The sequence below is a fragment of the Pygocentrus nattereri genome, chromosome 13 (assembly GCF_015220715.1).
Source record: "Pygocentrus nattereri isolate fPygNat1 chromosome 13, fPygNat1.pri, whole genome shotgun sequence".
Lineage (NCBI taxonomy): Eukaryota > Metazoa > Chordata > Actinopteri > Characiformes > Serrasalmidae > Pygocentrus > Pygocentrus nattereri.
The window spans coordinates 41,142,616-41,155,115 of NC_051223.1; the positions used below are offsets into that span (position 1 = coordinate 41,142,616).

Consider the following 12,500-nt stretch of genomic DNA (forward strand, 5'->3'; position numbering starts at 1 on the left):
AATCGTTTCATTTTAAAATGAATTTTTTACAGCATTTTCTAATTTAAGTAAACAAAGTCTGATTACCAGAACACAGTATTATTTGAAGATAAATCTGTAAATGATGTTTTTCGCTTTTTCGTCTGTTTGCTTTATTCAGTTGTCAAACTGCTTTAAAGTTCATTAGTTATTATACTATATCATGCAATATTTGGGGTGGGGTGGGGGGGTTGGGGGGGGTTGTTGTGTCAGTAAAATGTCTTTGAGACGCGACGTGCGCGAAAGCGCGAAAGTCCTGATTCTCAACCACTGAGAACTGGTGTGCAGACTGCAGGTCACACAGCAATACCGACAGTCTCGCCTGGCAAAGAGAGAGATTTAAGACGGAGATTTGGAGACAAATGGACTTCACATTTATCAGCAGTGCAGTTTTCTGGAACGTTAAATCTGCAGTGAGAGACTGTCAAGCACTACAGCTGTGAAGATGAAGACGCTTCTCTTTCGAATTTTCCCAGTCCACCTTAAATGGTGCTGCATTTACATTCGGCGCCTCAGTTAGAATTTAAGGTGGATCAGCACACACTGGGACATACTGGGCAGTGAATGTTGTGGCTCCCGAGGTGGTTGGATTTGTGTTGAAAGGGATGAAATGGCTCTTCTGTACCTTTGGGTTGTGGCCCCTGACTGACCCTGGCTTTAATGCAGAGGGAGCCGGTCGGATTTCTCGCTCGTCCATTTGTGTTTTTATATGCGGTCACAGACTGTCCGGGCGCTGCACTTCCAAGTTCCGGCTTATGCATTCCGTCAACGTTACGTTATGAATTAAGTATTTAGAAAAGGATTTTTTCTGTGAATAGATTCAGAATCGTTCGTGTCGGCATGGCGATGCATCTAAGAATCGAAACTGTTACCCACATACAGTTTACCAAGAACGCAGTAACGTAGACACTCAGCAGTGAAGGGCAATACAATCCAAGCTGATCTGCTTCAGTTGATCTATCAAACAATGTATACAGTGTACTAAACTGTGTGTGTGTGGGTTTGTGTGTGTGTGTGTGTGTGTGTGTGTGTGTGTGTGTGTGTGGGTTTGTCTGTGGGGGGGGGGGTGTATGTATATGCATGTGTGTGCATTTGTTTGTGTGTGTGTGTGTGTGTGTGTGTCTGTTTGTATGCGTTTGTGTGTGTGTGGATATATATATATATATGTGTTTGGTTGTTTGTGTGTGTGTGTGGGTTTGTGTGTGTGTATATGTGTGTGTCTGTTTGTATGCGTTTGTGTGTGTGTGGATATATATATATGTGTTTGGTTGTTTGTGTGTGTGCATTTGTTTGTGCGTATGTGTGTGTGTGTGGGTTTGTGTGTGTGTGTGTGTGTGTGGGTTTGTGTGTGTGTGTATGTGTGTGTCTGTTTGTATGCGTTTTGTGTGTGTGTGGATATATATATGTGTTTGGTTGTTTGTGTGTGTGTGTTTGTTTGTGTGTGTGTGTGTATGTATGTATGTATGTATACACACACACACACACACACACACACACACACTCTGTGTTTTGGCCTTTTTTTGAGTTTAGCTTCTCATGTTATTGGTTGTCATCTCATTCTGCTCGAGTCCTCTGACTCATGCATAAACCAGAGTGCCCTGTCGCTGGACTTCCTCGCTCCAGGCCGATAGTGAACTGTTTGTGTCACGGCCGACCCCTGGAAGTGACCAGTCGGCTCCGATAATGGAACCTAAGAGAAGAATGAATGCAAGAGGGCGGAAAATAACAAGGGGTGAAGAGTGAACTGCAGGGCAGATCTTGATGTAGCGTCTTGCTGAGTCTTTATGTGGCTCGTTTTTTTTTTTTTTTTTTTTTAAAGAGACCCACTCAACCCACTCAGCGCGGCTGCCTCGTGCATTAGTCACTGACACAGCTTAACCACTTTTTACGACTCCGTCTCATCTCTTATCAGCTTTATAAACTCCAGAGAGAAAAACATGATGTGTCCTGCACACAGTGGTCATGGTTTTAAACGGCATCGTTACTGTACAGGTAATCTTACACATTAGGATATAAAAGGGATAGATGTCTTGATGAACCGCGACCCTATCTGGACTAAGCGGTCAATGACGACGATGATGATGAAGATGAGTGGTGCTGGTGCGCCGTGTTACAGGCTTCAGATACTCATTAGGGTCTCCATATAAGTATCGGAATACTTGTCCTCAGAATGACCCCTTTAAACAATGTTTACATTTCATAATTAAACATGAAGTGTGTTTATTGCTACAGTTCAAAGTCCAGTAGATGGCGATAATGTTTTGATAATGTATACAGTGGTCAGCTGTCGTGTGAGGCTAGTCTACCTGGTGGTAACCTCTGATGTTCTGTTATATTACTCATGGTGTCCTGACCTCTAGTGGCGAATGTGAAGTGGACCACAGACATGATTTCTCGAGTGTCTTGGCTTGTTTTAGCTTTAGTAGCCACATGGAAAGCAGTGCAGTTTGTTGCACTCTGGAAAAGGAGACGTGGATGTCTGGCATGAATTTATGAGGCATTCAGCTGAACCAGCGATGATTTATTTTATTGTAAATATTTCTGTTTGCAGTATGTTTTGTCATTTTATCTTATTACCACAGCACACTGGCAGCCAAAGCCAATTTTTTTACCTGTGCAGCAAGTCCAGTCGTGAAATTTCCTCACTACTAAATATTCCACAGTCCACTGTCAGTGGGATTATAACAAAGTGGAAGCGATTGGGAACGACAGCAACTCAGCCACGAAGTGGTCGGCCACGTAAAATGACAGAGCGGTCAGCGGATGCTGAGGGGCATAGTGCGCAGAGGTCACCGACTTTCTGCAGAGTCAATCACTACAGACCTCCAAACTTCATGTGACCTTCAGATCAGCTCAAGAACAGCGTAGAGAGCTTCATGGAATGGGTTTCCATGGCCGAGCAGCTGCATCCAAGCCTTACATCACCAAGCGCAATGCAAAGCGTGGAATGCAGTGGAGTAAAGCGCCGCCACTGGACTCTAGAGCAGTGGAGACGAGTTCTCTGGAGTGATGAATTCCATTGACTTGCATTGAAAATGATGTAGTTTTTTCCTTCTCCTGTAACGTTACCATTTTGGAGATACAAGGTTTTGTTCTTTGACGGCAGCGATATGTATAATTGTGTGCATCTACATTAATGCGTATAATATGTGTATATGTATGTGCATCTATACAAACACGCAAATACATATATTACATTCAACTAAACCAACTATAAATATAAAATTTAAAATTTATATATATATATATATAAAGCAATAATTGCTTTGTCTTTGCCCATGAAACATGTTGTAGTTTATTAGGGATGCACTGAAATTTGTATTTTAGTATTTTAAAACATTTATAATTAAACACAGCTGCATATAGTTTTGGGCTTTTGGCTGGATGAGAAGTTAAGATGATTCTGTTGGCTCCAGAATTCATCTCACTGCTGCTGTCAGTCGGCAGAAGCTTCATCAGTGAAGACGAGTGATCCGGTTTCGCTGTAGCTGTACGTTCCCATTTCACTGCTTTACAAGGTCTGTAAGATCTTGTCCCAGAATACTCGAGGTCTGTTCTGCTTTTCATGTACAGAAACTTGGCCGTTCTGTTCTTGAGGTTTGCAGTTTTCACGTCTTGTTTCTTTTTTTCTGGTACTCTTCAGCGCTTTTACTCTTTCATCCTGGATAGCATTCTTGACCTCTTTAGCTTCTGTTTCTTCATGATTAAAAGAGCTCTGTGGTCTTCAGTGTGGTCTTTCATGGGGTGCCTTTCACAGACTGCCTTTTGCTTCCGTACAGTGCGTCCGTGCTTCTTAAGAACATACCTAACAGATGATTTTATATGCCATATTTTGATTGGATCTCTGATTTGATGTATTGATTTTTCAGGATGTGAACTGTGTGTAGTATTTAATTAATAGGATAGCCTCTAAGCAAGATTTCGATCAGATACTCAGGTCGGTCAAGTCTTTTAATTTGAGGCAAAATAAGCAAGAAAAGGAAGAAATAACGTAGTTGCCTTGTGAGTGTCCAGTTTGTCCACCTTGCTCTTGGATTAGCCGCTTGTTTGAACTGTTCCTTGTGGACGTCACGACCTGACTGCCTCCCAGTGGTGCTCTAAAACACTCCATAATCACTAGGTGGCATCGGGTGCAAGCTTGCGGTCAGTCCTCCGAGGTAGAGTCTATAGTAAACAGAGGAGGCCACAGAGAGCAGGGGGTGCTGGCATTCCACGCCCTTTCTCTCTCTTTGGTTCAAGTGATGTCACAGGAGGCAGTGGAATTAAGCAGGTTTTATTTTGGCTAATCCCTGGTGGCAATGGTAGGGGCGAGTAAAATGGCCTTGCCAAAGGAAAGGATAAACCCCAATGGATTAGCATGACCCCTCCTCCGGGCCCTTCATTCTCCCTCGTGGAGGTTCCTCACAACATACATCCGACAACCGTATGAGGTGGTCCCTACTATGTAGAGTTTTATGGAAAAGAGGCCTCTTAAGGTGCGTGTTTTGTGTGTGTGTGTGTGTGTGTGTGTGTGTGTGTGTGTGTGTGTGTGTGTAGTTGCGTCTTGTGTTTTGTCTTGTCACATTTTGCCACCCTCCCCTCCCTTTGCATGCTTATGTTTCCAGGGCTGAATAATTTAGGGACTGCCTGCCAATATGTGGCCACATGATAGCGCTGCCTGAGGGGAGGGTAAAAAAAAAATGCCTGCTGGAGATCAGGTGAAATGATCCCTTATGCTTCACCCCCTTTTTTTTCTCCACCTGCTTCTTTGAAGCGAAACATGAGAGGTGAAATGGAATCCCTGCTCTTTTTTTTCTTTCCACACCTCAGACCCTCTTTTGTTTTCTGTCCGGTTCCTGAACTGTGCAGTGCTGTTTTAGTCGTCCTCTTGGCAGGATCGGGTCGGGATGGATTGAGGGGTGGTGGGGCGAGTCTGTCCAGACCACTCTGTCACAATTGCGGGGCGAAGGAACTCTGTCTCCTTTGGGAGCGACGGCGAGCTTTGGTTCGATCCTCTCCTGCCTCCGTGCTCCCTACTGAATCCTGAAGTAGAGCAGCAACAAGTGTCCTTCGCCATCCCGGACGAATTCTACAGCGGCTGTGACCCTGAGAGTTATGGTGATTTTTCCCTGGGTTTGGTAAGTCCTGAACCAGACTTGAGCAACCACTATCTTGGGCAAGCCATGGCTGTTAGGGGCACCGTTCCACCTCCTGATTACTACCCTTTTGACACTGCCTTATCTGCCCAGCCACCTGAAGATCTGCAGGGCTTTTATAGAGGGAGCCAGCACCTTCTTAACAGATCAGGCTCGCATTATGGGCTGGCTGCAGGAGGGGTCAGATCCGCCTGGGATCAAGGGCAAGTTAGAGCTCCAGCTCCTGCTCCTACACCTGCACCGGCTCCACCGCCCCCACCTCCTCCACCTCCTCCTCCTCCCCCTCCGCCTCTCCCTCCCACAGCTCATGAGATGAGCCGTTTGTATAGGGATTCACTAGCGGTCAAGATGATCCCAGACAGTCAGCGTATTCGCAGTAGGGCTGCCTCTCCTTCCTGTTTCGGAAACGAGCCTGCTGTTGCAAGGTTTGCAGCTGACCAGGTCTCTCTAGCAGGCCATTCTGTGTACAGCGACGTCAACGGCCTGTCCTTGGACCCCTGCCAGCCTCCTTCCACCTGCATAGTGGTGGATCCTACGGCTCCTGCTGTGGACGGAAGCATACCCCGAGGTATGTCTGCCTACGGTACCGTTCCCACTCCAAGAATGCCCTACGATCCTGCCTATGACGCTAGTGCAGCTATGGTGCCAGCCACACCAGCTCCAATCACAGCTGGAATCCCAGCCCATCACCCTTCGGCTGCTGTTGCTGTCGATCCGAAAAGGACCGTGGACCCGTCTTACCTGTCTCTACTTCGTACAGAGGGCCTTTCCGAGAGCACCATAACCCTGTTACTGCAGCAAGGTTTTGACTCCACCGGGATGCTGGCCATGATGGAGGACCACGATATCCGCTCTGTGGCTCCCAATCTAGGTCAGGCCAGGGTGTTGTCCAGGCTGGTGCTTAACTGCAAGACCGGAGCCACTGCTGCTACAGCAATGCGTGGTCGCTCCAACAGCTTTAGCCACCGCAATGACCTCTACGCCCAATCTCAAGGTATAACCATGGATCCCCACCTCATGCAGCAGCCCGCGAGTGCCCTGCAGGTTGTCTCTCCGAGGATGGGCGAGTTTCTCGGTCGCCGACCAAGCAGCGCTCCATCTCAACACCTCTTAGAAACCACTACTTATCCAGGAGTACGCCCACTTGGTGGGCTTCCAGTCAGTCCTGGGGCATACAACACTGCCCTACCTCAGACGCGTCCTTTAACCATGTACAACGCCCACACTGGTCTGGCGATGTCGGCCCTCCCCTCTCTGCAGCAACCAGGGGTTCCAGGCACCCCTGGTCCAGCACCGAAAACCTTCTCCGGCACTTACACACCCATGGAGCTGATGAAGAGAGCACCCAGTCTGCCTCATCTACCTCCAGCCCAGAGCCCTCACCACAGCCCCCAGCTGTTGCGGAAAGGCGCCGCTCCAGTGGAAAGCGCAGTCATGCCTGTGGCTACGACTCTCCAGCCTCAGACCATAAACCCAAATAATAAGATGACACGACGCACTGGTCCTCCGGTCATTGTTTCCACCATGGCTTCACCAGATACAAGTAAACAACCCCTTCTTATCTGTCCCTGCTTTCCACTCTTATCTAGCTTCTGGCTTGTCCTTCTGTGATTCGAGTGTGGTCCTCTTGGCACTGTATTGGGACTAGATCGAGATTCAGCTTCCATCGTTGAAGTATTCCCTGCTGTTTTGCCGTGCATGAATTATGCCTTTGACATGAAACAGAGCTCTCCGTGTAAAACGTGGGAGGCTTTTCAAATGTTTTCGTGTTTTTTAAAAAAGTGATATCCAAAGTCACGCTAACGGCAAACATTGATGTTGGATGTGCAAAGCAGCTTTGGCTGAGAGCTCTGTTTTTAGACTTAGACACTATTTATACACTCTGTGCAGAGAGTTTGAACCACGTGCCCTCGGGATTCTGGTTTTGTGATCTCGGCTGAACTTCCTGAAATGCTTGAGCGGGCTCGCCTTACTATTTTATTATGGAAATTGGGAGGCCCCTCTTCAGTGATGAGCTGAATATATATTTGAGTTTCCTTGTGTGTGCTTGTGAGCGAGCGAGAGTGCTGTGTGTGTGTGTGTGTGTGTGTGTGTGTGTGTGTGTGTGTGTGTGTGTGTGTTTAATTTGCATTTGAATAAGAATATAAGAACAAGAAGATCCCGTTCATAGTTCGCGTTTCAGTTCTGATGCAACATCTTAGGCTCGTCTTCAAAGCCCTGGCAAGCATATGCTGTTCTATCTTACATGATTTGATGTTTTGTTAATGGTGGAGCCGTTTCAAGATGTTAATGAATCACATTGAGTAGAGGTATTTATGTCTAATGATTTGCACTACATTGTGTGTCTGGGAGAAACGATGTAAGATCATATTGTGGGGTACCGTGGTTAAAAAGTATTTTTGGCTCATTATTTTTCTTCGAGTAATTGGCACTACGTATTTATTTACCCCTTTGCCTGCTCGTCACTCTTGCACTGTAAGCACCAGATTTCTCTTGGTTTCTCTTTGTTGACGTTACGGACAAAAATTCTACTTCTAGTGGCTGTCTGAAGGCAAACGTTCATGGATTAGAGGCAAGCGCAGCTTTTGTTTTTAACAATAGTTTTGTGTGTGTTTTTTAGGATTTGACTGGAACACTGTCACTCTCTACTCTCCTTCTCTGCTGGCGTAATCAAGTCTTAAAACCCTGAAATCCCATTAGAGCTAATAGGATGCAGAAGGCGCTCGTTCTAGGCACCAGGCACGTGGCTACACCATCTTTTTAAAGACCTGAACGTCTCAGGAACTGCAGCGGATCTGTTGGAGATTAAGGGGAAAGGCAGATAAGACAGATGTTTGAGCTATCTTAGGCATTAAATCTTCAGAACGATGAACAGCCGACAACAAAACGTTCAATGAGTTAATGAAACCACTCACATCGATATGCGTTTGTACAGTGATGCTGATTTAGCCTGTAAGATTAGTACCAATTAATGTGTTACGATGGCGAGGATCGTTCAAAACAGTGGGAAGTTCAGTTCCACCGTTTAAAAGTAGCACCAGTTCCAGTTTCCTTTAACAGAATCTTGGAGGCCAAATTGCAGTTTTGGGTTAAGCCCCTCGTACATCATAGCGTTTCTTATTCCGCATGCATTATACATGCACAAGCCATGTTGAAGGCCAGTGTTCTTTGTCAAAGGGAAGGCTTCAATAATTGATCAGCGCTGTGCATTGTGCCGCTGCTGTGGTGTTTTTAAGTCTGTTGGTTTGTTGGAGAGCCGGTTGTCTAGTTTCTTGATGTAGGGTTTTGGGCAGAGCTGTTCAGAAGTTTCACTTGTAGTAATAAGTGCTATAAAAAATAACTTGTGGATTGAAATCTTATAAACTAGACTCCAAAACATAAAACGGTGGTTTATTCACAATTTAAAGTATTTTGGGAGCAAAGAGATGTTCTAGCATGCCAGAGAATGAGCACATGGTTTTGCTGCTCTTGTACCATAATACAGTTCATTACTGCCTTCATAAACATCCAGTTTAGCGCTGCTGTCGGAAGAAAACCTTGTATATCCATTTTTGTCGTTTTTCAGTTTTTGACATAATATGAAAGTGCCTGTTGTTCTTTACATTGTGTGTAAATTTTAGAATGAATGGGTCAAAAGAAACGACCCAAAATCCCTTTGAAAAAATTCTGGTTCCATTGACTTCCATTAAAAGTGAAGTAGGTTTTTTCCTTCTCTTGTAAAGTTGTCTTTTTGGAGATGCGAGGTTTTCTTCCAACAACACTGTCATTTGCAACTTAAACCTATTTAACATTTTTTCTTAATTCCTGATGATTTCTAAAGAGAGCGTGATCATTTATTAAGAACAGTCTGGGAAATGGACCAAACTCTGGTGCTTTGAATGGTTAAAAACATCAGTTCTTCATAAGCTTAGAGATTTAGACCTTTAATTCAAATTCGACTAAACGCCTCCTAAAAGTTACCGGCAGCTACTTTTACTGGATATGTTTGTATTTGATACCCCAGTCGCCATCAATGACTGCAGCTCAGTCATTAACATCACAGGCTTGAATTGAAGTACTTATGTTAAGATTAACTGAAAAACGGCAGTTACACACTTCAAAGGTCCATGTTTCAGTCAGAAGTCGCATCAAACCCAGGCTGAACCCCAAACGGCTCCGTTGGAGAGCCCATTGAGCCCCAGCGTGAGAAGAGGCGTCGCTCGATTGGTGTGAAAAAAGACTCGCGGTGGCGATTTGGTGTCTAAGAAGTTCTTATGTGTAAGTTTTTCTGTATTAAACAGTGCTGAGTTATCATATATTCATTATTATACAACAAAAAGTTAAAAGGTTCGTGAAGTGACGGCAGTGCACAGCGACGTCCAGCGGTACACGGTTGATCGCCAACAATACCAAACTGCATTTCATGGTGGACTACTTGTTAATGTTGATTATTGTTCATAATAAATTGAATTCTTTTCTGAAAAATGGTGTATTTTATCATATTTTGCCATATTAAGCCATGTGTTACTGCGATTTCATTAGAGGAAGGGGATTTTCCCACGTCACGTCACTTCGTGCCTAAGAACACCACTTCCCAGTGGTAAAAACACGTCTGTCTGGACAATAAAGTTAAATCTCTATCCTATACAGCTTTCTCAGTTATTACTGAATAATCGGCAGCTTCGCTCGTCGCCCGAACTCTTCGCAGCTTCCTACAAACCTAAAATCGACTGTGCGACATTAGTCAGTGTAAACCTGCTTCTGGAGGTCTGCTGGATTTATTCTGTTGAAGACGAGTGAACGGTGAGACTTCAGGACGGCCGAGTGTCTTGCGGACGCGTCTGGAGGGAAATAATGTGAAGGACAGTTCTTCAACTTGCCTGCGTTCTCCTTTTCCTGTGCTCCCCACCCCCCACCCCCCACGACTGTGTCGGATCTTTTATCTCTTGTTCTTTACCCACTACAGTCACTCGTCTTCAGCCGTTATTTCTTCCTGCTCATATGCTCCTGTTTACTGAAGTGGGATTCGTGCTTGTTTCGTGTGCTTTTACTCTTTTATTGCTACCCAGAACGCAAATGTGCACCCAAGGTCGCCTCCTCCACCCACCCCACTTCCCCAGCACATCCACCCCCCACCCCCCCATACACACTTTCCTTTGCGTTTCTTCAAGTTAAACATTCTTTCAGCACAACAGTCTCATTTGCATGTTGCTGACATTTGTTGCTCTTGTAATTTCCATCCGGTAATGGTGGACCGCCGCTCTCCTCCTGCCACGCGTGATCCTTAATTGTGTGTTGCTAGGCAGCAGTGGTGGTGGTGGGGGGGTGTTGGTTGTAATCACATGGAGATAATCTGTCCGTTTAAAGACGGGAAGGCTTTTTTTCTCCTTTCTCGCTTTAACACTGTGGAAACTGCTGGAAATTTGTATTGTGTGTGTGTATAGAAATGTTTTGCTTTCAGGAGAAAACAAAGAGACGTTGTGCATTTTCAGCACCGAAGGTGGGAAAATGTTTTAATGTGTGGAAGAAAACCGGATGGAAAAGCTTTGAAAACATGCCGGATGATTAGATCTGTTGCTCTTTGTGTTGAATCTTGTACCGATCCGCACACATTAGGATCGATTTTGTGCACATGTTCATCTCTTCTCAGAGGCTCTCGCAAGTCTGCGGCGATACATTTCACATGTTTCAGGCACATAATCTGCTGATGCATTAATATTTATACACTGTAGAATTTCAGGTCCACCTGGATTAGCATTACAGAGAAATTTAGCTGTAATTTATGCCGTAAAATGAAATTAAATGCACATATTTTAGCACCGTCTGCTAAAACTGTTGGCTGTTTTAGAGAAAATTAAATATATAATCAATTATCAGTCAAATTGAAACGTCTGTCTAATAATAACATCTTTTAAACGAATGTCTCTGATACGACGTGATCCTCAGTGTTGGGCCTCCTTCATTTTTAGGTGTGTGGGTTTCATTAGACGATTTGAACGATATTGGTTGGCCAGTCATATCTGATATTGATGATCCATGGTTTCGGTCAATAACGCGCAGGTCATTTCCGTCATTTATTTCGGTGGAGATGATGAAAATGAAACAAAACCACTGCTATTAAGTTTTTAAAGGTCTAAGAACGATCAGTCAGTAAAGCTCTGTTTAACCAGCTTCACTAGAAAATCACAAAATCTGAACTGCTAGTTTAAAGGTGATGTTGGCTGATGTTATGAGTTATGAGAATTTTTAGCCCCTTTAAACCTTGAAGCCCTTCTCTTTGGTGTTTGTGAGGATTTTGCTGGTTCTTTGTTTTTGCAGATGAAGTTAAGAGTCTTTCATTATAACTCGAGCCACATATCGGTCGGATGATGTGGCCAATATAGACGAGCTGTTATGGAGTTAAATTCGTGCCGTGAGGAAAAAAAAATGTATGTAAATGTTATTATTTTGAACGTGTAGTTGAACTGAAGTTGAATTTTTAAAAATTGTAGGAGAGTAAAATAAGATCTAAAAGTGAATTTTGCCTTTGATGAAACGGTTGAACGTCTGAATTTCAGTTTTTCTATTAATTCACTCTTTCAGATTCACTTTCTAAATAACGTCGGGGTGTCATGCAGGCAGAAGCAGTCGAACACAGAGCCTCTATTCCTTGTTACCTACCCTACGGGGGCGCTTGCGATGACTGACTGTAGCTCATCTGTTTTGTTGTCTGTGTTTGTCTGTGTATTTTTTTTTCTAGCATCTTAAGTCAAATTTCTAATTGTGTGAAACTCCACGACTTGTTTTTATCAAAGTCGATAGTTTTTGGACATTATACATCAAACAGAACTGTGCTTTTCTGCTGTCTTAAACTTTATGCAAATGAATAGAGCTGCGACCAATAGACTGTTAAATGTTACAAGTAAAAAATAAATAAAAAAAAAAAAAAACACTAATCACTGAAAAAATATCTCCAGACTTCACAGGAGAAAGAAAGAAAAACCCTTTTAATGTTTGTTTAAATGTTGCATCAATTGTTACAGTAAATTTTATTGAAGTTAATTGCGGAGCATTTCTATTGGGTCGTTCATGAGATTTTCAGACGAAGGCGTGAGCGTGAGCGTGAGCGCATCGCCAGTGACCAGACAGAGCACAGAGCACCCACCGGTTATGATGCCCTCTGGAGCTGAGGTCCACTCGGTCCAGAAACAGCGAGAATGCATTTAATACCGTGTCAGAACATTGCCCACTGAGGCCCGAATACCTCCTGTAGAAAGTCCTCATCAGCATCCAGTGTAACGTTGGTTTCTCCATTAGCTCATCAGCTCATCCGAAGAGGCAGCCCCAGGAACTCAAACACCACACGTTACTCTGAGAGCTGCTCTGTTT

At 44.2% G+C, this 12,500-nt stretch overlaps 1 protein-coding gene across 3 annotated transcripts in view; it reads left to right on the forward strand.

Annotated features, from left to right (window-relative positions):
* The window catches only part of ctbp2l (C-terminal binding protein 2, like), a 187,979-nt gene that overhangs the window by 112,598 nt on the left and 62,881 nt on the right, over positions 1 to 12,500 (forward strand). Inside the window, exon 1 of one of the 3 annotated variants that reach the window (XM_037544298.1) lies at positions 5,128 to 6,696. The exons of the other annotated variants lie outside the window; for them this stretch is intronic. Coding sequence (XP_037400195.1) covers positions 5,181 to 6,696 — 1,516 coding nt within the window. The 5' untranslated portion in view covers positions 5,128 to 5,180. Of the gene's footprint in view, positions 1 to 5,127; positions 6,697 to 12,500 lie in introns of those variants that run through there. 3 annotated transcript variants of the gene reach the window in all.